The 26094-nt window shown below is 40.8% G+C and overlaps 1 protein-coding gene across 1 annotated transcript in view; it reads left to right on the top strand.

The window, feature by feature from the left end:
* Window positions 1-26094, top strand: part of TTC7A (tetratricopeptide repeat domain 7A) — a 170066-nt gene that overhangs the window by 103177 nt on the left and 40795 nt on the right. The window contains exons 16-18 of the mRNA XM_021552353.2: window positions 8728-8844; window positions 12593-12690; window positions 17659-17793. Of these exons, the coding sequence (XP_021408028.1) occupies window positions 8728-8844; window positions 12593-12690; window positions 17659-17793 (350 nt within the window). The remainder of the gene's footprint in view (window positions 1-8727; window positions 8845-12592; window positions 12691-17658; window positions 17794-26094) is intronic.

Here is a 26094-nt window from a genome sequence, read left to right as displayed (position 1 = left end):
GACCTGGCTCTGGTTTTCAAATGTGTTCATAACAGTGTCCAGCACAATGGGGAGTATTTCATGTGGGTGAAGTCTGTCAGAGGAAAAAAGTTCACAAAACAATGCTGGGGGAGACTTGCAGAATAAACTGAATCTTCTGAAGTGTTACAATGTAAAGTTTAATTCACTCTTCTTACAAAGGATGCCTGTTTTTATATTGCAAATAAAAATTTGATGAGAACATGCTTCATAGAAAAACTGGGAACTTCTTCCCCCAAGTTTTGCTGTAAAACTTAAAACTCTGAAAATTACTTTTGTGTTTTTATTCAGGTGAGATATGGACTGAATTACAGATGATTTGTGATTGTACAAAATTGTTTTGTTGGCAATTCCTCATCAGGGTGAGAGGAAGATACACTTTTCAGGTGTATCACCCAAAGGATTCTATGTAACTGTGTGAGACAAGCGTTTTTATCAGCTCTGCAAACAATTTGCTTCCTACGTTCTTAATATAAAGCAAAATACCACAAGTCTGGCATTCAAAGGTAATTAGTTAAGTAAAAAGAATGCAGACAATTCTTATCACCCTTTTTTTTTTTGCCTTCTTTTCTTGGGTATGACTAGATATGGAAAAGTGAAGATAAAGAAGACTTTTTGTGGATTTTAGTGGTTGGTTTTTTTTTTTTCTAAGCAAATTGGCTTGCTTTTTACAGACTATTAGTTAATTGTTGCTTTACCTTCAAGTGGCAACCACCCTGGGTTTAGCAGATAAAGGGGGTTTGGTACAAGATGCCCTTTTGATGTAAGGGGCACTTTCTGAATGGGCCACATATATATTCATGCTGTCATATTTGCTCTCTGTATCAGAAATTACTCTGATGGACCTGAATGCTGAAATAAGTGCATGAGGTTACTGGACTGGCTGCACACGTTTGTCTTGGGAAGAGGCATTTGTGGCTGTGTGCCGGAGCTCACCCTGGGTCAGGGGTGGCTCCGTGTGGTGGAAAAATCTCCCCTCCAACCCATGCTTCCAAAGAAAGGCTCAGCAGTCTCTGTTGTTTGGTCTCATGGTTGTTTATTGCAAGTTATCTAAAAGATTTCCTTCTGGGGCTGCTGTGGTTTGCTCACAGCTCAGGCAGAGGCACACACACACCCTGACATCCTCTCTGACTCCCGACTGCTTCTTCTCTCTCCGCCAGGGCTGCTGTTCTCTTTTATATGGTACATTACATGTTACATGGTTACAGTTTTTCCCCAATGCCTATTACCTATATTAAATGGTGATTTTCTATCTTTTATATGGTACATTACATGTTACATGTTTACAGTTTTCCCCCAATGCCTATTACCTATATTAAATGGTGCTTTTCTACTCTAAACCAATCTGTGAGTGTCAACATCACCAAGAACATGGAGGTAAGGAAGAAGAAAGAGGGAGGACAGGACAGGCACAAATAAGTCCCTCTTAAAACTTCTGACCTCCATGTACAAAACCAAAACCCCCCCTGTACAGGACTTAAACCCCCCTGTACAGTGCTCAAAAATTCTTCCCTTTACTTTGTGACTACTTCTACTATAATGTCTAAACTTTTGTGACTTCTTGTTCTTCCTGCAAGGCTGGTAAATCATTCCATGGCTCAAACCCAAAATCACAGCTGTTTCCAGCTGCCTGCCAGGGTCTCAAATGCTTCTGACCTGGACCCAGAACATCCAAAAATGTCTGAGGGACATTTTGAGTTCCAACATCTGTGCGGAGTTAGGCAGCATAGTCCATGGGCAGGACCTTCACCTGACAGACAGGAGGCCCTTCTGCCATCAGGTGCAAGCTGTAGCTTGCAGAAGGAGGCAGTCCAAGAAAAAACATCCAGAGCTTGAGCCATGCCAGTGGCTGCTCCCTTGCTTTTGCTTTGCAGTCTCCTCCTACGGTTTCAGCTTCAATCTTGGCTTTCCTGATCACCTCTTTTTGTGTTTTTCTCCTCTGTGAGCAAGAACCTTCTAGGTGGCTTGTGCCAAGAGGCTGAACATAGCAAATTGTCTCCATTATGTTAACCTTTAAATATTCTAGAATCTACCACCCTGGAAGTTGCTTTCACCCTATGCTGTAGCCATCATTTTTTGTGGAGCAACATTAGCCAAATTGCTGTTGTCATGCAGGACTGGTCTCAGAGCAGGGCATTCTTATAAAGCAGGAGATGGCAGCTCTGGATTTGCTAGTTTCCCTGGTTTAGGAAGATGAAGTCAGTAATTCTTTGGGCATGGTGACAGATTTCTTGTTTTTATTTTTTTTGTTCATATTGGGGGCTAACTGGGCAGGGAGCCATAAAAATTAGGACCGTATGTCTGTAAAAGTATATGATCAATTTATTTTTGTTGGGAAAGTGATAGATAACATGGCACAGCATGAAGTTATAAAAGGAGGTTGCAGTCAGAGTTGCTGGCATTAATTTAACTAGAGAATGTGCCCTTAAATGTCAGGAGACTGCAAGAAGCACAGGGTTATTAGAGAAGACAGCAACTTTGATATTGACTTTTATCAATAAAAATACAGGAGATTAAAAGCAATTCTCCAATTTTGCCTCCTTTTTTTCTTATTCATAATTTAACTAGGGCATTAGCAGGTATTGTAGGAAGGTTAATGAAACCATAACATTTATGGTGAAAGAGTATCCATTATCTAATTGAGTTTTTTAGGTGACTCACCACTGAAGCTAAACTCAATAACTGGGAAACTGAGTAACTGATTTTCTGTGAAGATACTACAGTTCCACTGCCAGATAAAACAAGACTAGACCATCTGGGTTATAAAAAGAATAGGGGCTGCATATTCCTGCCATATCAAAATGTACAAGTGGCCATTCTTGATCAAACTCAGAGCTTGTCTGGCTTCAGCAGGGCATCTGGTGAATGCACAGGGGAAAAGTGTATAGAAACCTAGCAGTAGGATGATCCTCCCCCTCATATGTGATCCCTGCTTCTGTCAGCAGATTGGCTCAGGGGCCTTTGGAGCCAGAGGTTGCATTAAATTGTCTTTAATGCCCCTGATGACCTTGTCATCTGTGAATTCCTCTAATCCCTTTTTGAACATATTTATGCCTGCTCCAGAACATCCTGCAGCAATGGGTTTTGCACTTTACTTTTGTGTTCTAAAAGCACTTCATTTGCCCATTTTAAATCCACTGTTTGATTGCTTTATTGGATGTTCTTTCTTTCATTGAAACAACACAGATTGCTTTGACTTCCTGATCTTCTTCATGCTATTAATGATTTTATAAATCTGTCATCTCTTCTCTCAGTCTCTTCTTCAGGCTGAGAAGTTTGTTTACTATCTCTGTATATCAAAAACATTCCAAAACTTTGATCATTTTTCTTGTCTTTTTCATCCTCTTCCCAGCTCTGTTAGATCAGTTTGTGTCCTGTATTCACCTGTATCCTGCCTTTGTATCCATTACCTTAAAGGAGAAGAAACTGGTCCACGAGGATCAAAGTGTTGGAGGTTTGAATTCACACCTTGCAGTTTGTCAGGGGACACACTTGGGTCCTCCACTCATCCAGGTTGTGGCACTGTGGTTTTCATTGTCTCTGGTGTGGAATATGTATCTGGAATTCAGGGAGGTGGTAAGGTGAGCTGATCTCTGCTGTTCCGTGGCACTTTGCTGTTCCACAGCCCATCACCCAGACACTGGAATTGCCTTTGCTGCTCTTGGAGCTGTCACTGGTTCCGACTCCAAGCAAATGTCTGTACAAACCAGCAGGCACATGCAACCCATCCTTTAATAGAGGGGCAGTGGAGAACGTCAGTAGCTTCATGCTACAGTGGTCTTGTGAATTAAACTGTTGCATGTTTTGGTGATTTGTTTTGTTTCTTTTGCATTCAGTATCCAAAATAACCCAGCAGCTGTGTGTGTAGGTAGGCAAATCTGGGTAAATAATGAAAGACTTTGGGGAATGACAGCACCGATCTGGTAAAGCTCAAAGACATGTAGATCTTTGAGAAGCTGCTGACAAGCTCTCAAAAACTGGAGGGGTTTTAAGCAGACAGTGAATTGCAAAATATAAAGACAATGACTACATAATACTCATTAGGTCTAATTTAGTCTCTCAACCTTGAAATGAGTGGAAGGTGTTCTTGTTTGTTATAGTACTGGCATTATTTATTGCTTGTCAAGTGATAAGACACAGGCCCCACTGTGATGCTGTATAAATAAGTACTACAAGGGCTATGTTTAATACTGAGAACTTCATTTTAAAGCAGGTTTTAAAAGGCCCAATAATTAACTGATTAATAAATCTTATAAAGTCCTAGACTGTCCATAAAGTTGTCAATTGATTATTGTTATACACAGGAACCTATAACTTCCACAGATATGCTCATATGCATTTACAGTATACAGATGCACTTGTGAGATCTTCTGATAATAAATATTAGCTGTTAAACCTCAGTAATTAAATTTTCAGGGATGGGAAAGAATTACCTCTTTTCTTCATGCGTAATATTAAAGAACTTAAGGGCTGGGCATTTAGCCATGTGACATTAGAAGACTCTTGGAAGTGATTGATAGTTGTATTTGGCCAGGCCTTGAGACATCATGAGTATAAGCAACTGAACTCAGTCTTTATGAAAACAAATGTTTGATGCCTTCTGAAATCAACTGAAGTACCTTGCTTGCTTCTGAATGTTTTTGTAGGTCTTCCAAGATTACAGTCTCTACCTATTTTGTCAAGGTGTAATGTATTACAGTGATATGGTAATTTGTACTACTGAAGTTTCGATACTTGAGAAACGCATTTTTAATTAATTTTGAATTTTCAGAACTTAAGTTATCAGCAAATACGACTGTATCCAGATTTTAGTTTGCCAGAGAGTAAGAGATGGGTGTGTTTGCTTGTGGCAGTAACCTGGTGTTCCATTAGAGAAAAAAAAACCTTTGCATGCTGTCCACATGCACCACAAAATAAAACCTATTCTGATAGGGAGCTTAGAGTCTCATATCAAGACTAAGTACTGGTTATTTTCCATTGGTACTGTCCCTGAAATCATACACGTTGCAAGAATGATTTGTGGGGTTTTTTTCCTCTGTTTTCCTATGTGTAGTAGCAATTTATATACTTGCTTTATCCCAAATCTGTTTTCATATTCACAGGCTAATAGAATTACCAATGACTATATTGATAATCTTGGGACTATTTTTATATGTTGAATCTTTTAAAAAGTCTACACTGCTTAATACTACAAGGATCATACAAATGTAAAATTATATTAAGAAATACAATAAGGTGAGATTGGTGCATAAGTAATTTTTATTTATGTCGCTGAAATTATGCACAGACACTGATAGGACACAATACTCATTAGATTTATGTGTAACAAGAGTGCTAGCTCAGTAATAAAATTATAAGCTTGAGATACATGATACTGCTTCACTGTTTTCTCTATGTATTTACTTATCTGGTTTCACTGTTACAAAGCTTATTAGAAACTGAGAAATACTAAGTGTATAACACATGCAGCCTGATACCCTGATTGTATTTCCACCTTTTACTTACCATCTTTAATGGCATTGTTTACTACTGTCATTGTTATGGTTTGATTCCTTTTGCTTCTCACATTCTTCCCATTTGTCTTTTGGTTTGGTTCATTATAAGACTACACAATAACATGGATAATGCTATTCCCAAGGTGAACTGCTGCAACAGCTAGTAGGACATGGTATCTCCAAGATCCTGTAGTGTGGCTGTGCCTTACAACTCATGATAGTATTGTGCTGAGGCTTCATTATGTTTTTGTGAGACACTTGTTTCTTTTCCCAGTTTCATTAGTTGCTCTCTCTCCTGAGATAGAACATTGCATCTTCATCCAGAGCAGATGACATATACTCACTGTAAGCAGTAAACAGCAGTGATTAAATGCTTGCTTTGTCTTTTTCTTGTTTAACTCAAATGTATAAAGATACAATGTAGTGATTTTAGTTGCCTGCTGATAAGCCATCTATATCCCTACTAATATAAAAAGGAGGAGTTTTTAATATAACCCTCCTGTCCAGGAGTTTGACTGTTAATAGGTTTGTCTATTAATTGATACTGAGTGGTATCTTACCATGTTGAGAAGTGTGGCTTTATTCTGGGATGTAATACAACTGGTCTCTGAGCCTTGGTCTTCTTGACCACCATTCTTCTGCTGCAAGGAGGGCTGTACAATGCTTTAGGTCTTTCATTTTGAAAGCTTGTAGTGGTTTAAAAATTATTCTGTATGCTTAAAATAGCATAGATTGTTCAATGTGTTTGTTTCTGGGACTAGAAGAATATTTTTAATGGAGTAACTTCCAGAAGGAAGGTGATGCAGTCTCACCCCTCTGCACAGTGCAGCCCAAAGAAACTCACTCAGGAGCCTATGCATCAAACCCACAGCTTCTTTTTGTACACTAGCATTGCTTTCCAGATGTTATCCTGCCTTGATGGAAAGGCTTTAATGACTACAGAATTTACTGTTCGCACAAGGTAGTTGCTGCAAATATTATTTTCCTTGATAGTTATGTGAATGCATTTACTTACAAATTTCTATTTGACTGATTTCAGCTTCCAACAAATTCTCAGATTCTCTGTATATTTTCTTTTACATCAAAGACTCACAATGAGAGACTTCATGTAGATGCTTGCAGGCTGGGGCAAAACAATTTCTTTGCTGCTTCTTGGTTAAAGCAAATAAACTGAGCTTATCAAGCCTCTGATGAAATACATTTTTCTAGCCCTCAGATCACATGCATAACCATTTTCTAAACCATATCCCATTTTTAGTCATCTTAAGGAATCAAAGAGCAAGAACTAGAAACAGGATTGTAGTAAATGTCTTGCTGATGCTCTGATCAAGAATAGCCGTGTCTTCCAGTTCCTGCCTGGTTACATTTCTGTATATGGATGCTAAGGGTTGTTTGACCTTTTAACTGCATTGTTGCTCAGGAACTTCATGTCTTTTTAAATACCATTGCTCTCCATGATGTAACTTCCCATCTTTCTAGTGTGATATGTATTCCTTACACCTAAGTGATTGATTGTATATTCTATTGTGTTGAAACAGGCTTTGTTCTCATGAGCCCTATTGAAGGGTAATGCAGAGCAGGAAGCATCACTGGCCAGTTCCATTGCTAATCACTCCTTTGAATTAAGACTTATTTTTTAACAGTGCATCCATCCACTGTTACATCTTTGTCCCAGCAAAATTTAGATCAGTCTGTGTTTTAGCTTCAAATACCTGAATCATAAAGACATTTCCTCCGAGTTAGGAGGTCAGCATGTCTGAGAGCAGATTATGTTCTTACCAGTATTTGTTTTGCTCACACCAGCAACAAGAAAATCAAAGATATAGACTAGGGATGTAAAATAGTAAAGGGTGAAGACAAATTACCTTGATTATGAATCTTGATCTGCCTTTCCTAGTCAAAGTTTGTACCTAAGGAATTTTGTGGAATGCTTATTCTACCAGATCAAATTGTAGCAGCAGCCATGAGCAGACTTCACTATAGCAGTTGATACAGTTGGGCTACATTTTTGTCACTACCATCCCCACCTCCAAAAGGAAAACCAAGCAACCAAACAAGAAACCCAAACCAAAAATGCCCACCCTAATGTTTGTTAGTGCCAAATGGAACTGCCATTTTAGCACTTTCCTGTAGATATGCACCACACAGTCTTGACAATAGAGTTCTAATTATTCCAAATGAAGAATCTCTTGCTCAGATACAAATTCTTCTCTAACATTGTATGTTCAGTTGCTCTGTCTCTTTCTGAAGTAGTTTGAATTCCTCAGGAGTCTGCAGGTCACATTCACAAACCTGTTTTTAGGATTTTTAACATTAAGCTGTTTTATGCATGTACGTACACATACGTGCTTCCAGTGGATTAATTGCTAGCCATATCAAGTGAATTAAAATTGTGTTGGTACTGGACTTCATGAAAATATTTAAAGCAGAAAAATAAGTTTTTTATTAATATAAAAGAAACAAATTATATCATCTTCACAATTTAAATGAAATGGGTGGAGTGAAGGATGGTATTAAAAGCCATGCTGGCAGCAAGTGGTAGCTTGTGTCATTGCCAAATCTGTCTTCTAACCTCTGTGTGACCCAATTCTGCTGAATTCCAGTGGTCTGTGCAAGTACATCTTCTCTAGGTACAAGAATAGTAGCAGCAGTTACACTACCTAGAACAAGAATGTACAGGGCTATCAGCTGTCTTGCCTAGGGGCATGAGATGATTGCCAGCTGGGGTTAAGAAAAAATGTTTCCTTCCTGTGAGGCATTACATAATTATCTGTGTATGTTAAGTGTGCTGGGGTTTTTGTCTGAAATTTATTATATAAGCCAGTGCTATAAGAAGATGCCAGACTGAGGAAACAACCTGGGCATATGTATTATGGCAATTCTTTTTTCTCCTGTTTCTAATAGTGTCCAAAATAAAATGTGATTCAGTTTATGTTTCACCTTGTTAGCTTTGCGGTGCTTTGCTTTAACACTGTCCTGCCAGCTTTGTGACGTAAATTTGACTGCAGCTGAGGAATATTGTTAATCTTCTCATCTCCTTGTGGGGAATCAAGCTTGAGCCAAATGAAATGTTTTGTGCTATGGTGTTTTCTTTATTACTGCACACACAAAGCAAGTAAAAATGCTGCCTGCCAGGATCTTGCTGGAGTGATACTGATTCTCTACTTTTATGAGATGCCAGTAAAATAGGAGTTATTTTTTTTTCATCTTGCAGCTTGCTCTTCACCAAAGTAAAACTGGAATGGATACATAAAGGACCTGAAGAGGCTCTGGTGACATGCAGACATATGTTGCAGATGTGGCAGATGGTATACAATGTTTTACAGCACAGGTAGGCTTTCTGCACTGTAGCAACTTCAGATTTGTAATTGGTAGTGTGATTATCTTTTTTAATCTTCTAGATCCTTGAGTTATTTTGAAAGAAGGATGATAAACAGTACTGTTTAAAAGATAAGTAATAGTTCTACCAGTGGTTAAAAAATATTGAAGATTTTAATGGCTATTATGAAAAAAAAAGAAAAAAAAAAAAAAAGAAAAAAACACAAAACCAAAACCTCAGTGAAGAAGCAGTTTGAACCACAAGTTTCTGAACCAAATGTCTAAACATCTCTATCCATATTTGGATGTCCAGGATGGAGGACAGATTTTCTTTCTCCCCAGTAGTGCTGAGCTTTCATCAGCTATTGTTCCCAGTCTGCAGAAGCTGGCACCACCCAGGAATGTGTGGGGGTGACACAGTCCTGAAGTGAGTAAGCCAAGGAGAGGCACAATGCCAAACTCATATGCCGAGTTGCACGCTGGCTGCACAGCCTGGTGCTAACTGGGCAAGGAAAGAAAGGAAGGATGCAGCATCTTTCACCCTTCCCTTGTCCTAGTAAATCTGCATTCACACAATGCTACATTTCCTGTTTCCTGCCTTTCATCTTCTGCCCCACTGAAAGGTAAAGTTGAGAAATGTAGAAGATACTGAGTTGTGTTTTCTCCCTTCCCACACCCTTAGGATATTGCCCTAGTCAAGGTATCAGTGTACAGTGTCTTGGGAATGTTATACCAAGATCTCTTGCCCATAATGTCCTCAGGGGTTATGTTTGATGGGGAGTACAACCTGCTTGAAGGCAGCAATCAAGACAGCAGGGTGATGTTGCTTGAGTTATTCCCCAATTTCTGTATGCATTTGAATAACCTTTATAAACACCAGAAGTATATGTACAGAATGATGCATGTCTATGTACAAGTTGTCCTTGAGGGGTTAGTAATTCTTGTTGATTTAGCTAATGAGCAGCAAACCAAACACAAAAAATCAAGATATTTACATAGCAGCACTGGTCTTTTACAGACTTGAATCATTGATTTCCTTAGGCCTTAGTATCTTTAGCTAAGTATTCAATCCTGTACCTCTCACATGAATAATCTTTATAACTGTGAGTAGTCCTCATGAAGCTGATCAAATCCACACTGAACAATTATGACTGAGGAAAATTTACTCTTGCAAGGGGGGGCCTGCAAGCCTGAGATTGTAGAGAGTATATTGGAAAACAGACAAATAACTAGTTCAGCCATTTGGACTGCACGTGGATCCCAAGCTGTGCTTTGGCTCTTATACTTAAAAACCCAAGATGTGATAGCTTTAGAGGCTTTTGATAAGCTTTAGCCATAGAATCTTAAACAAAACAAAAAGCTTTGCTTTTGCTTTTAAAAACTCTAGTATGTATTTCACTGCTATTCCAAGCAGGGTTTTTTTGTTGTTTTTTTTTTTTTTTTTCCAAAAAAACACATCATAAAGTATTTTTTATTAGGAAATGCTACTGGCAAGGTAACAAGAATCAGCTTGGTACCTGCAGTTTTAGACAGGATTCAGTGACCCAGGAAGCCCCTTGTGTTTAGCAAATTGCAGCAGTATCAGCTAACAAATATGTAAAGTATTCTGGGTAGGGCTGGCAGAGGAACTTAAGGGGAATTCTTATCAGTGAGACTTGGACAAAGACATTTTTAGGGCCTCTTGTGAAAGAGAAGGTTGTACTTACACAAAGTTGAGAGCTGTTGCACCCAGTACTCCTTAGTGATTCAATCAGTAGATAATTGCTTACACAATTAAATGGCACTTCAGTTGCGTTTGCTTGACCTGTTTCCTGTGACTCTAACAGACCAAAAAATCTTTCAGGGCCCAGTGGTTTATCCCCAGCAGATATTCATATGCCCTGTTCAAGTCCCCTGTTTTCTCTGGTGCCTCTGCAGTCTCACAACCAAGTGTCCCACTCAGCGTTTTTGTCACTAGTTTGTCCACTGTTTCAGCTATGTTTTGAAAACATAGGCAGTACATGTCCTGCTGTCCTGCTGTCAACCTTCCAGTGCTGTATGTAGAAAGCAGATCATCTGGCAACTATCCCTTGGTGCATCAAAAATCTTTCCTGGCTGAAGGCTTTGTATTGCAGCTTTTAAAGGGTTGTTAATTTTCAGCCCTTCTCTGGGATAACAAAGCCATTGGGAGTGGCTGTTTTGCACAATGCATTACATTGGGTTTTCAGCCTGGGATTTTCCAATCTCTTCACCTGTCCTTAGAGTAGGAATACAATGTATTAGTCAGTGTTTCAGCATGTGCCTGAACAGTGATTCCATGGTGGTGGCTGCTGCATTAAGGTAGCGCTCGCCTCTTGGCAGTAATAGATGGAAGTGCAGCTGCTTTATGCCTGCATACACAGGAGTAAGACTGAGCTGTCCATACAGTTCCACCAGCAGCTTCTGGCCAGGGCACTTATTGGGTCAGTCCTGTCTAGGTAAGGCTGAGGCATAGGACAGATAATTCAATTTTCCCTTCTGTCTGTCACTATGTGATAGTCTCAAATGGATTATCAGTGTGGAAACCACTATGGAAGACAAGGGAGGCCCATTCAAGGACAGTAATTGGTGCAGTCCAGTGCCCAAGAATTCAGAGTGCATTAACAGAAACCATTATGTCTGATCCCAAAGCCCAAGTAAAAGGTTATTTAGCTACTGTAAATATGATTGCTGTTATGATGAATGACAGTAAGTGGCTTTCAGTCTTGGGTTGTTAGCTGGGAAAGACAAGACTTGCTTTATCTTTTGCTGTTGTTTTCTGTGATAACAGAATAATTGTGTTTAAAACCAAATAGCAGTCCCAAGCTAATTCTTCTGCTAGATCAATGCAGATTTAAGGGAATTCTGTGCAATCCCTAGCAAAGGACTCATCAGACTGAAAGATGGGGGCATCCACACCATCATGTCTCTCTGACAGCTTGCTTCCTGGAAGGAATATTGTCCAAAGGCTGAGCTGCAGGCTTGGAAGTGTGCCAGAAAAAGTAGCCAGGGCAGTCACTTTTCCTGTTGGTATTTCATCCCTTAATGGATGATGAGAGGAGATATCATCACCACTGATCCTTGGCAGACTATGTGGTGACAGGAAGGCTCAAGAGATCTGTGTTAAGTGATTTTTTGTTAGGCACATGTTTTTTGGAGGGTTTTTTTGGTCAGTTTCTCTTTGTAGGGCCTCTCATGTGAGGACAGAAGTCCAGTAGAAGAACAGACCAGAGTTTCATAAACAGACCTGTTTCATAAAGCAGTGCTATCTGGTAGTTTTTATCTTCCTACTCTTTTTGAACAGAACAAAGGAGAAAGGGGAGAAAGTAAGCCCTTTGAAATGAAAATATGAAGAAATTAGCACCCAGGTGGAAGGTGGTAATTGGTCTATTTCAAAAGGATCAGCAGAGTAGATCTGTGAACAAATTATTCTCCAGAAAAGCCCAAGAGATGGTGGTTCTTGCTGGGTCTGGGTCTGCTAGTGGGCCTCCTCTGGTCTGACTTTGAGCTGCCAACATGTTTCTTGTCCAGTGGTTTGTAAAGACTCCATATAGCCAAATAAAGTAAATACCAGTGTGTGCTGGGCAGTCTGAGCTTCCTGTCCACTGGCAGTGGGCCAGGTGTTAATACATTCAATAAGCTGATTTCTCACACCTGGAAACCTTGATTCTTCACTTCCCATAGCAGCTAAACTATGGCCTGCTTTGAGGGGAACGTTTCTCCACTGAGACATGTCCAAGTTACACAATTTTGTTTCTTTACAGTGGCTCTGAGAAAGGAAGTAGTGTGACCGAAACACCAGTAATCAAGAAGCATAATGGACTGCATCTCACTCTCCCAGATGCTCATGACACTGATTCTGGTAAGGAAACAGGATTTGTGCTTTCCTTTCCAAACAACTGCTTTTATGAGAGATTAATGTTTCCTTTTCTTTGGAGAGGGTGGTGGGCCTGTGCTGGTCAGGAGGTCCAGGTCTGCCTCCATGGCCAGCTCCACTGTAGAATGTGTCACTGTGGTTTACCTGTACCTTGGCTTCCCCATGCCTCACACAGAGAGGAGTTTCTGCTTCTTTCCCAGAGCTCTCTGAGATGTATCATTCTGTCCTTTTTATTTTTTTATTCCTTCCCTCCTTCAGCCTGCCTCCTGATTTAATTCTTTTTAGATGTCCTGATCAATCCAGCTGTTATTGTTGGTTTTGGAAAGCTGAGTGAGAGTGTCAGTTCCTATTAGATGGTGATTTGCTTTGGGATTTGTGCATAAACCTTGTGATGCTTTATTTTATGGTAAACACGTATTCACAGTAACAGATACAGTCAGATGGAAGTAACTGAGACATCAAAGCTGATTTTGGCAGTAAAGGGGAAAGGAAGCTTTAAGAGAGCGCTGCTGACTTGTGATTTTTGTCATAAATCTCGTGATACTTGGTACTTCTTTAAAACCCTAGCTCAAAATCAGATGATGTGAGAAACTTGCCTTTTAATTTGGAGGGTTTTTTAGGGAATCAAATGCCTGTGCTTGTAGATGTAGAAGAAACACTTGCAAAGAAAGCAAATCTCAAGCTCAGAAAATGGACAAGAAAAAAACTTAATACATAAATCTTGTGGATCTCTAGGGAATTACGATTTGTCTGAGTCTTAATTGTGCTATACGCCATGGTGCTGCCTGCCAGAAAGGGCAAATTAATGTAAAGTACAAGCTTTGAATCAGCTTTTCATGCATCTAAAGTGATTTGCACTGAATGCAGTTTAGTTTTAGCCAAGAAATATATTCCTCCTCCACTTTGAGAATCCAGGTTTCCATGCTAACGTGGTTGCCCCCACAATGGATGCAAGAATGGAGCTCATACTGAAATTACACCACCCACCTTAGTGTGGGGCTGGCACTGGCTGTTTCAGCAGGGCTCTGTGGCTCCTTTCTCTGCAGGCTCTGGCTGCTGCTGTTCCCCATCTGCAGGAGGGAAGCAGCTGGCTCTGCTGTGCCTGTTGGGAGCCTCTTTGAAGAGAGCAGTGAGCGAGATTGGAGGGTACAGCTCTAGCTGCTCTCAGCCTTGTGCTTCCCCAGAACTGGGGCTGTGGCTGCCTGCTTTGAAGGAGGGAGGAGGTGTGATATTTCTGCATCACTGTGGAGCAGGCAGTGCTGTCTGTTGTGCAGTCCCCCGGGAGCTTGCAGCAGCATCGCTGTGCTGCGCAGGCGCTCTGTCATCTCTGGGCTCATCACTGAAGGGTGGCAGCTCCTGTGGCCGGGTTTGACCCTGGCCTCTCCCTTGGCTAGACCACAATAAGATGATTTGCTGCGCCAGAATTTTAGGTTTGCTGCCAGAAAGATTAATTCCTCTTTATTATCTTCATCTTCTCCTAACTGAAGCAGTGTTCCTAACTAAATTCATTGATATCAGTCAGCTGTCTTGCTGTTTCATTCTGTCTCTGATTTAGTCTTATCTTATAATGCTTTTGCCTGAAGTGATTTAAGCTTGGGAGTTCTGTGTTTCCTATAAACCTAGTAAATCTAATGAGCTACATTTCTGTTTTGATGGCAGTTTTCACATAAATGCAAAATATTGGTCCTTTTGGACTTAAAACACCCTAGAACAGTGCTTTAAAATTATTTAGATAGATTTTGTATGGCTTATATGCAGAACTCATCACAACAAAATGAGTTTGTTATTTCATGAGTTATTTCCAAAGTGTTTGGAGGGATTTATTGTAAAATGTGAAGTTTATATTCTGTCTAGTAGAGCTGTTAATTAGAGAAAGAGACTGCACTAAAATAACAAATTGATATGATATCTTCGTATGCCAACATTTGCATGTATTTTGAGGCATGACATTAAAGTTCTTTGAGACAGGTTTTGTGGGGAGGTTTTTTCTCATGTTTCTTTAGGAGGAGATAGCTTAATGAGACATTCAGATAATTTTTCATAATGTTGCTTGAAGTTTTTCCATCTTCCCCCCACCACCCTGAGGTCATGGTCCTGCCAGTGTGACACATGCTGGTCTCCTCTCCCAGGAGAGGAAATACTGTGTTTGAGATAAACTCTTTTGTGGCTGCAGTAGCCATCAGCCCACCCCAAGGGGCACCTTATTGCTTGCCTGAGATTCAGAGATGTGGCTGAGCCCCTTTCAGTCCAGGAGGGCCAGACTGGCAAAAATTTTCTCTTACAGAGTTTATTTGGTCAGGCAAGCTTTAAGGAGAGCTGCTGTGAGCATCCCAGCTGAGATGGGCAAGAACAGTAGTGGCAAAAGTGGAGTATGGACTGGTTTGGAGAGACCTGATCATTTGGCATGTATGTGGCTAGAGCAAAGAGTGTATCTGTATCTGAGGCTGAGCAGGGATGGCATGATCTCTGCCTAAAATATTTTGCTTCCTCTTGTAGGCTGGAAAAGAAAGAAAAGAAAGTAAACATCAAAGGACTGGAATACCAAGGGATGTTAAATTAAAAGATCCTCCATGTAAATTGCTAAGTAACTTGGGTCTCATTTGTCCAGCTGTGCAGATGCCCACTGCACTGGGCAGGATCAGTTTCAGTCTCACATTTCCCTCTTGGCAACTACTGGGCTAGTGAAGACAAAATGAGGAGCAGCTAACTTGGGTTTCTTTGGGAGCAACTATGCTGTTATATCCTGTGAAGTCTGCTTTGTGAGGGAAGGATGCTTTACTAGATTCTAACTGGACCTACTTAGGCAGCGTGTGAACCTCTCCAAAATGCACAGAGATGGTTTCGTTTTCTTGGATTGATTTGCAAGGAAAAGAGGATTTCCCCGAGCTCTGTGAGGATGTGAATAAGACACCAGCCTATCTGCCCACCCAGTGCAAACAGCCCAGCATTACATTTGGATGCTTGCAAGAAACACAGCTCCACGAAGCTTCTCTGGGAGAGGGCAGCCTTGGCAGAAAAATGTGGTACTGAAAGTTGCTTTCAAAACATGTTGATATAAAAATCTTGTTAAGCTGACTGCAAAATCCACAAAGTTATATGTATTTTTTCCCAGGTTTGCCAGTCTGGAAGGCAAGAAGTATGCCCTAACTTCAAAGCTGTGCTAATAACATCACTACCTATTCATGTGTCCATTTGCTTGTCTTTGCACTGCAGAGAAGCTGTCTGTGTTTTAGATGGCTAGGGATAAATGATTTGGTAGTTTTCCCTGTGTGAAACAGCTCTAGTCTGGCTTGAATTTCTGGGAGTCTCAGTGAAATTCTCACTGGTGGAGATAGGGATTAGGGCGAGGAGTGTGAATGGGCAAGGCAAGGGGGAATCTTTGCAGTGAAACAGGCTGAAGGTGGATCAGTTAAATAAACTGGTAAATACAATAAATTCTTCCTGCAAAGCTGAATGGCTTTTACCCATACCCTTAAAGCTGTGATTGCTACATTACTGCACTGTCATCTCTTGGAACATTAGATCTTGGAAAATATGTAGGAATTTAAGAAATGCATCTGAGAAGAACACATTTGCATTTTCCAAGGGAGCCGTGGGAGGCGCCTGCTTGCAGGGCTGTTTTGAAGTTCTCCTGCTTGAAATGAATGACATTAGTTAGCGATGAGATAATAGGACAAGTATTTCCCAGAGCAGTTGTGAGCCTGGAGTTGCACTTGTGGGCTCTCCCAAGCTGTGACATGCTCACCTCGGGTCAAGCAGAAGCTGCAGCCACATCCTGCCTCGCAAAGCACGGGCACTTGGCACGGGAGGGTGAAGCCTCCCCTCGTGCCTGGTGGGTCCCTGCTCAGCATCCCCAGTGGAGGTGGCTGGGGACCACAGGGTGATGGGTTGGTCTGCTGGTGAGGAGGTGTGGTTTGGCAGCCCTGCCTCTCTTGAGCACACTCCAGCTCGAAAAGCATGCTGTCCCTCTCAGAGAGACCACTAAGTGCATATGCCCCGTGGCTGCAGAAGAGAAAAAGTGGGATTCTAACTCTAGGATCTTGTGGTTTATGAGGTCAGCCTGTAAGGATAGATTCAAGAGTAATGCTAATCAACACAAGTGCTTCAGTCACAGCAGCTCTCCAGAGAAAGAGCTTATCAACCATAAAATCACATTAAAACCTATGTATATAAAAATATTTATTTCTCAAAGCCAACTCTGAAATCTCAATTTGTAGCTTCTTATCTTGTTGCCACCATCTTGATACCCCTCTGAGAGGTTGGCTCACCAGTATAATCCCACTTGCTGTACTGGAAAATGTGTTTTCTGCCCATGCAGCCCTCCTGGGATAAGCTTTAGATGTGATGTTTTGTCACAGAGGTGTGGGTGCCAAATACTTTGTTCTTTCATAAATGTTACAATGCATACTAAAGGTTAATATAGTCAAAGCTCTGAACTCTCTGCTCCCCAAGGTTAAATGAAAAACCACCCTGCCTCTAAATCAGTAAAACAATATTGATGTCACTTGAAATGTGTGTGCAATGTGAATGGGGCTAAGCTACTTTGTAATGCTGTATGAATTTTTTTACCTTAGTGGGGCCCATTTTGTAATTGCATGATGACTATGCTCATAAAATGGGTATTTGTGGAAAATATTTGATGCTAGACTTCTGCTTCCCAAACAAGCAAAATATGGTTGCTTCCTTGATGAATGCTAAGCAGACCTTTATAAAATTACTGTCTGTCTCTTAATTTGCTTGTTTGAGCTGCAGCCCTTGGATAATTTAGTGGGTTTTTTTCAGTAAATTAACCTTTTAGAAAACATATTTCTCCAGTTTATCATGCCAAAATTCAACAGAGTTCTTCTTACATAAAACCAATGCAATGAGTGGAGAATCAAACCTGCTGCCTTAACAAGTCAAAGAAATAACATAAATAAGTATAAAATACATCATTGTTTGTTTGGTTCATAGGATCACAACGAGCCTCTTCCCTTGCTGCATCAAGACTGGAGCAGGCCATGTCTGAAATAACTATGCAGAGCAGCACAATGAAGCAGGGACCTGTGAAGCTGTGGACAACTCTTGAACAAATTTGGCTACAAGCTGGTAAGTCCTGAGCTACCTGGAGTTCCTTTTTCCCTCCAGTGATGAATCAAATGACATAAATATTAACAGATTGCTATTGCTATTAACAGAGTAATTGAAGTCATGAATTGAAAATCACTCTATTCCAGCAGAAAATCTGCCTATCTATCCCAGATGGTTTTTGAAACACTGCTTATTTAATTTTGACCCCCAAAAAATACTGTAGTAGTGTGATTTCTTAGCTCATTTCTGTTTTTCCAAAACATACAGAAAACTTTAGTCATCACTATAATACGCTTTTTAAAAACGAGGGTGGGTAGTTCTTCATTAGCAAATGGTGGTTCATAAGGACAATTATTTCCATTCTCCCTTTACTAAATGCTTCCCTTTAATAAGGCTGGGCAAACCATGTCTTAAATGTGATTTAAACATTCCAATCTTTGCTGAGGTTTAAGTGGAAATTATTAGAAAGAGCACGTTCTCCACTCTGTCCTTGACTGTTTGAACCTCCCAGGGTCTTGTAGGTTGAGTACCAGTTTGAGACACTAATGCAAAGATGCTGCAGCAGAGCACATAAGGGGAAGACAGTGAGGAGAGACTCTAGCCACAAGTGATCTCCAAACCCATGGGGGGGTGTTATGTAGGACAATTTTTGAGGAGCAGAGTTGCCCAGCACATTCTGCTGTTTGCATTCCAGTGTTTCAGAACTGAGAGAATTCCAACCCTGTAATTTTGTTTTTAGGAGACAACAGTTTTTCTTCTATAACTGGGCCCACAGTTGCACAGTTAAAACTACCTTTGAGTGCTATGATTGCTTATTAGATGTCTCACCATTTGCAATGCAGAAAGAAAAGCAGAACCCCCTGGAAAGCTGCTGATAGTTTCCTATTCTTCGTGCAGGGGAACATTTCAAATTCACATTTTGCTAATCTATGCCATTGACAGTTCTCATGTAAGACCTGGCAGTCTCACCCTGCAAAGATTTTCATAGCTGTTTGTGTGGGTAATTTCCTACCAATTAGACTTGAGTTCTAGAACAAAATATATGACATTGTTTTTGCTACAATTTGATTAATATTAACAAAAGAAGTCACCTTATAGAATGAATCATCCTTTAAGTTAATCACGTATTCTCCTTAATGACTTGTGTGGATGTGAATTTCAGTGATGTGCTGTGGGCTTCAAAATCACCAGCAAGATTGTGCTTTATTCAGTTTATACTCCTGATTTAAGGCTGCACAGAGGGCTGGTGGGGAGCAAAATAAATGGAGTTTATTACGATGAGAAGTCAGGTGTCTGTTGTCCATCATCCTACAGCTAGCTCTAGGCAGTTTACATTTTTGCTGCTGTCTGAAAAGGCAAAAGCAATAAAGACCTAGTGCTTGCTGTGAATTGCTATGATTGCTTTTCAGTGTGAGTAGAGTGAAAGGCATTTCTGAAAGGTGTTAATCAATTCTTTTAGATAGAATTTATTTTTATAAGCTGTAACTTTTCTCTCTTATCACTTTGTAAGCCTTTGTTATGCTTCATGCTTAGTTTTAGCTGGACTTGATTCAGGATTGATACTTTGAAAACATGTACTGTGGCTGCTTTGTAATTTCATTACTGAAGTCAGTTATTGTTATGGATGCAGCTTAATGAGCTCCTGCTGAGGTACTGGCCATTCTCTTCTCACAGTAGTGTGGAAGCTGCTGGATTCTGGTATCCTGAGGGATGAAGAGAGGTGCAGGTATTTGGGGTAGTCTTTACTCTCTGTGGAGAAGGCCACAGTACCTGAATAATTAGAAGACTTCTTGGAAGTGGGTTGGCCTTACACTGAGATTAGTGAATGGAATGATCCAAAGGGTTTCACTGACCTTCACTGATCTTTCCCATCTGAAAAGAGGGGAAAGGAGGAGCGAGTATACTTGTAAGAAGTAACTTCCAAAACAGAGATATATCATAGACAACAAATTAAACAGGTATGCATGGTTAGAGGAAGTTGAGGTAGTCAGGTGGTTTTACATTACAGCTCACCCCAAAATTAATGGCAGTGGAAAGCAACAGGCAGTTAGTGTAGCATTCTGATGCCTGCCTATGGACTCACTTGATACTCATGGAACATCTGCATCAGTATGCTGTAGATTTTCATCAGGTTTAGCTTGGACTTGTCCTTTTTCAATCAGTGACTCATCTTGTGACTCCAGGCAAGTTGCCTAACTTTTTCATACCTCAGTGTCCTATCTCCAAAGGGGAAAAATGTTGATCTGCCTTTGGGAAATGACTCTTGTGTTGTTGTTTTTGTTGTTATTAACACTTTGACCTTTTTAGCATGACTCATAAATCCTTAGATAAAGTTATTACAATTTCCTAACCTCATACTACAGTAAATTTATAACAAAGCATCTGTCCTTCTCAGACACTCACAGGACACAGCTGGCCATGTGTCCCAAGACACCATGTCTCTGTGCCAGGTAGCAGTCATGTCTGGATGCCATTAGAGCCAGTGCAGTTACCTTGCCTTCTCATATCCCAGAGCATGAAAGGGAATGGTACTGACCAGCTGGTCCAGTTAGAACTTTGTGCAGTGGGATTTGGAAGAGGCACACAAAACCAGCTATCCCACAGCTGTATGGGGCAGCACTTACAGCCCTCCAGCAGCCAGGCCAGGCCACAAAGCTAGCACATACACCTTCAAAAGGGACTCTTAGGGGCTGGTACCTATCCAGTGATGCTTACGTAGGGGAATCCTTAGTGTGTCATCCTCCAGCTGCAGTAAGAGTTCCTGCCTTGTACAGAAGTGTCCTCAGTCCCTTCAAGCTGGAGATCCTCTTGTTCTCTAACAGGTTTCACAATTACCTTCTGAAAATATGCGTGTTCCTTTAACAGTGGCTGAAGGGAAGGCTGTGAACCCTGTGCAAATAGTTAATTCCTTTTGTGCTGTGATAAAGATATTTATTTCACCCATAAGAGATCATATACTTAGTGGTTTTATCTGTAACTTTTCTGGGTTTGTAACCAGCATAGTTTTGTAGGGAAGACAATAAAGCACCATCTTTGGACGTGCAGCTGTTAAATTGAAATGTGTTGCACTGTGACACATGCTGTACCTTGTCTTTCCCTGCAGCAATGCCTAGTGATCTCTGGCAAGCTAATTTTTTGTAGCCTCCTGTAAACAAAGAACTGCTTGATGGATCTGTGGTTTCTACAAAGAGTCTTTTTCTCTTTCAGGCATCAAAATAAAACTCTGAATTCTCACTGTTAATCGTATGTCCAGCTATCCCTTACAGGACCACCTTGGGAGTACAGTCACAGCATGGAACTTGGCATATTGCCTTAGAGGGCTTCCATATCTTCATGTTTTCTGCACAGGTAGTCACAGCTTTGGAAAAGTAGTGTGCTGTCCTCAAAGACTAGACATCTCCTGCAGCAGGCATGCTTGGAATACTAACAGGCAAATTCTATTTCTAAGTGTTCTGCAGCAGAGATTGTTAACGCAGCTTGTCTAGTCCCTTTTAACAACACCCTCCCCCCCCCCCCCCCCCCCAGTCCTCTTGAATATAATGGCTTCTTAAAAAGAATCATCTCGGAACACTTTAACATTTATGAGCCTAAACATTATTCTTGGCCCCATGTCTGAGAAACAGCTCATTTCAGGGAGTACTTAAGAACACTGCTACAGTGCACATGCTGTGGTGGTGCAGCTCCAGGAGAGGTTCATTGTGCAATCCTTATGCTCATTTCTCCTCTTTGTTCTACTTTTCATGGATGAGAGCTTGAATTCAGGTTTGAGAAGAGGCAAGAAACTTCGGTGGCACTGGTACAGTTTGTTAACTCCTCCCTCTTCCTGCAGGAAGAGCTATAATCTCTAATCCTAGAGATTACTAGTGCTAGTACTTTTAACAGTCATGCCAGTATGCCTCCTTTTTGTTTAGAAAATAGAGTCATGGTGTTTGACTAAAGAAAATACACTTGAAATCGTGCAAATTTATGACCAAAATTTACCTTCATTTGGCATCTTTATAAGATCACTTTTGACCCAGAGAGCAAAGCATGTCAGTATTGGAAAGAAACTGTGTTAATTTTGTGTTAGGCTCTTTGGGTAACCGGAATGATTTTTTTATCTGAAGTATGTGTGATTATATTTCCAGGCAGTAATAACCATATGCTGTATTTATACAGAGCATTTTAGAATGCTACAAGCCAGTTTTAATAATTCTAGCTCCTGTTACTGTATTATTTTAAGCTTTGCTTTTAACTACAAGGTCCACTTTGTTTGTCTTTACTAGTAGTTTATATCTGACAATTTAGCTTCTTGACTAACCCAATACTTTACCAAATATGGCCACTCACAGCAAAGTAGGTCTGGTAATTTGATCTAAATTTGGCTAAATGCCTGCTAAGCTCAGCCTGTGAACCTCACCAGGTAGACCCCAAGGCTAATTTAAAGGAGGATTTAGAGCAAAATGAGAGGATACTATTCCATGTACTCCCAGTGGGGCTGGAGTGAGCTACCTGCTGTCTCAGTAACATGCTAAAGTTTAACCTAGGCAAAATAGTTTATACTGAACATGCTGCAAACAAGAAAAGCAAAGAGAGCCAGTGCAGCAGAGAACAGTGAGCTAATGGAAAAACATCTGCTCCTCTGAGTTATGTGCAACAGGAACTTTTTTTTCCCCTTTCACAAAACACTTGTGATTTATTTATTTTATTCCATATGGACCAGTTCCTGGGAAAAAGCTGTGTTAGAGAAGATGGGCTTTGTTCCACAAGAAGTCTCCAATGTGCTGGTCTGCAGCCATGGAGCCGGATCCTGGCAGCAGCCAAGGGTGCAGCCAGGCCCTCCCCTGCTGCCCCTCTGCTCACCCAGCCCAGATTGTGTTTGCACAGCCTGCACATGGACACTTCAGTATTTTTCCTTCTCCAAGCCTTTAGCAGTCCTAAGCCCAAACAAGTTATTAGCTCTGATATTAAAGGTGTTAATCAGGTGTGGGAGACATCTTTATTGATATTGCCAGAATAGCTGGGTCACATACTGTCCTGTAATGCAGCACTGGTTGTTGAGACAATTCTAATGTTTTTCTTTCTTAAGTGCTTCCAAATTGTAGAATTTCAAGTTTAGAGCTTGCCCATTCACTGCTTGAGTTCTTGAGCTCCATAAATGCTGCTAATTTTTGTGTCGCTTTACAGTTACACAAAGCACTGTGAAAAGCTGGATTCTGGTGAGGGGGAACAGGAGAAAGTCCTTTATTACACTTCCATTTCTGAGGAGAATAAAGGTGTACTGCAAAGATGACTCCCCTGCAGTATTTACTTACTTGGAGTGATTAGAAGCACTTCAACTGGTGATAGAAATGGTAAAGTGAAGTGGTTTTGTCCCCTTTGAAGTTAAGAAGCCTGCAGTAGTTCTGCTGACCCTCCTGGTTCAGCAAGCTCTGTTCCAGACTTGTGGTAGAGACTAAAGATCACCAAATTCTCAATTTCTCTTCATCCGAACATCCTCAAGGAGGATTAATAAGTTTTGTTCTACACTTTGCAGTTTGGTTTATTTTATTTTCTGTCAATGAGGAATTTAAAAAGTCAAAAGGATTCTTGCAGCTTTATGTCAGTACAGGGCATTTGGGATTGCCTCCTCCATTCCTGAGGCTTCTGGATGTTTCTCATTGCTAAAGCAGGATGTGAAACTTTGTGGACTAGTAATTCTTCAGCATGGACAATTGTCAAAGAGCACATACCTTTTCTCAAAATTTGGGACATGCAAACATTCACATGTGTCTTGAACCCTCATTTGTGATGGAAACAGGCAGCAGCTACCAATGCCTTTTGTTAAGCATTCTATAGAAACTTTGCCAAGAGATGGGAGGAAACCTGTTGCACTGCCAGAGAATGACTGAGGGTACCGAAAATTCCCATTTCCTCAGCTGCTCAGTAAGTTTGGACAAGTGATAAAATGTACACAGTCATGAAGAAGGAGGCAGGACATTTGTTCATACCAGCGACAGAAAATAGGAATTTATACTTTACTGGGCTGTTAGTCATGTTTTGACTGCACATTTAGTATAGAAGGTAGCTTTTGGCACTTCTGTGCAGCTTCCAAAAACCTTCACTCTAATGCTGCATTTGTAAATAAAGAAGCTTGGTGGTGATTTCAGGCCCTGTGAGACCTGAAGCTTGGCAATTTAAAGCCAGTCCCTGAAATTCAGTTTGCATGCAATGAGAGGATGTAAATCTGCTGCCTTGTTCAAAAGAGCAGGTGCCTGAGCTCAGGTGTATGGGAACAAGCACCAGTTTCTGTACTTCATTTCTGTATCAAACGTCTGCATCAAATGAAATTATTGTAGTCAGGATATGCCTGGAGGAATCTTCTGTCTAATCTGCCACGAATTGTCAAGCTACTGCATGCAGGGTGGTGTCATAGCATGGAACAATGGCTAAACCTCACCTGCCAGCAAGGAAAGGCAGGGAGGGAACCCTCTGTCATGGTAATAGGTCAGTAGTCACTGCTGATGGCAGAGCTGTCTCAGAGTGGGTCTTTCCAGGTAGCTAAAGGCTCCTGCAGTAACAAGCAGTAATAACTCCTGAAGGCAGATGATGTGGAACAGAAATGACCTTCCAACACCCTCACAGATGCTCTCACCTTCTTGAGTGTGAAAGGCTGCTCTGCACTGTACCAACCTGCTGGGCATTTGGCTGTTACCCTGGCCATGTCACTGTGCAGTAACATTTTTGGATTGGATGAAAGTGCTTTAGATGCATCAGACACACACAACCAAGTGATGTGGAGCAGTCTACTTTGTGGGAGTTAAGTGCTGCCTCTTGGATAACACCAAACGTGATTCACAAGTAATGAAATTTTAACTCTTGCATTGTTCACATTGCAGAAAAACATTTCAGATCTGTTTGATTTCTTTGGGCTAGAATTAAAATTGTTGCTGCAGTGACAAGCACTATCGCTCTTGACATTGCTTTGAATATTTTGGGAATAGAGTCAGTGTTTAAGGTGATGTTGAACACCTCTGTTTTTTTCAGACAACAGTGTGATGCAGACATGACTGGATTACACTGTTGCTACACCCTTGATGGACTCCCTAACAGAACTCTGCAAATAATTTTTTCTTGGACAAAATAAAGGGGCTGACTGCAGGACACCCAGCTTTGTCAGTGTTCTGGGAATTGCACTTGGTCTGTGCATTTGTTAGGGGTCTTTGGAGAGCAAGTTGATTATATGCTTCTGGCAATTTTCACTTGATTAAGGATCTTCACTGTAGATGAGCTCAAATGCAAGCAGAAATAGCTGAAAGAACTAGGAGCTTGTAATAGGAGTTAATAATAATCTCAGTGCAGAGGTGTGCTGCTCTCAGGGACTGGGCCCAGCATTAAAACTGGTGCATCAGTCCAGTTGCAATTCCAGACAGAAGAGGCCATAGCTACAAGAACACAGTTGTTTGGAAGAGCAGCAGAATAGGCTGGACAGGATTGCAAGAGGGCACAAATGGGAAACATAAAGTGGATCTGAGAAAGGAATGAATTGTGCTAGGCTGAACCTTGAAGTCAGCTGGATAGCTGTTCATGGTCTCAGGGCAGGCACAGGCTTCAAGACCTGAATGAAAGGAGAGAGTGAACGATTCAACCTGTCTTGGCCCATCCATGCAGTGCACTGTCTCTTTCCTGTAGGTAAGAGTGCTGAAATATTCTCTAATGTCATTCACACTCCAGAGAGAATAATAGATGAGTTGTACATACAGGATCATCAGCTGTCTCTCTGCTCAGTAGCATTCAGAGAGCTTTTAGGTCAAAACAGAATGTAAATTTATCGAAGGTTTTATGGAAATGGTGTTAAGTGACAGAGCAAGGAAGCTTGGCTTTGGATTCAAAGCTCTGAAGAAGGTCAGTACCAAGAACAATCTGGTACAATAATGAGAGGTTCATAAATGGTTTCCCTGAAGCATTGACCCTTTCACAGGATAAGGATTACAGATACCAGATACCTGTGTCAGCTTGAGAAGGTATTCTCTGCTTTGAAGTGGAAGTGGGACTGGATGCCAAGTCTCTATAATAGAACTTCCTCACAAGGGCTGCAAATTTGGTTATATGTTATTTATAGCAAAATTAGGTTATATAAGGAGATAGGCTGATTAATCCAATGGTCAGGAGGCTGCTAACCCAAGTAACATGAAAGCAGGTGTTTGAGTATTTTCAGTACCACTGAGGGTTTTACCATGGTAAATTTAATAGGTGCTTGTTTTTTGAGTTTGATTTCTGCCTCTAGCTGTGTTTTTATTCCATGTTACATAAGCATATCTTGTTAATCTGTAAATAAAATGAGTGTGTAATAGAAGTGAA

This window comes from Lonchura striata, chromosome 3 (genome assembly GCF_046129695.1).
Source record: "Lonchura striata isolate bLonStr1 chromosome 3, bLonStr1.mat, whole genome shotgun sequence".
In the NCBI taxonomy this organism is placed as follows: domain Eukaryota; kingdom Metazoa; phylum Chordata; class Aves; order Passeriformes; family Estrildidae; genus Lonchura; species Lonchura striata.
Note: the sequence above shows the minus strand (reverse complement) of the source record. Positions and strands in the feature narration are given on the sequence as shown.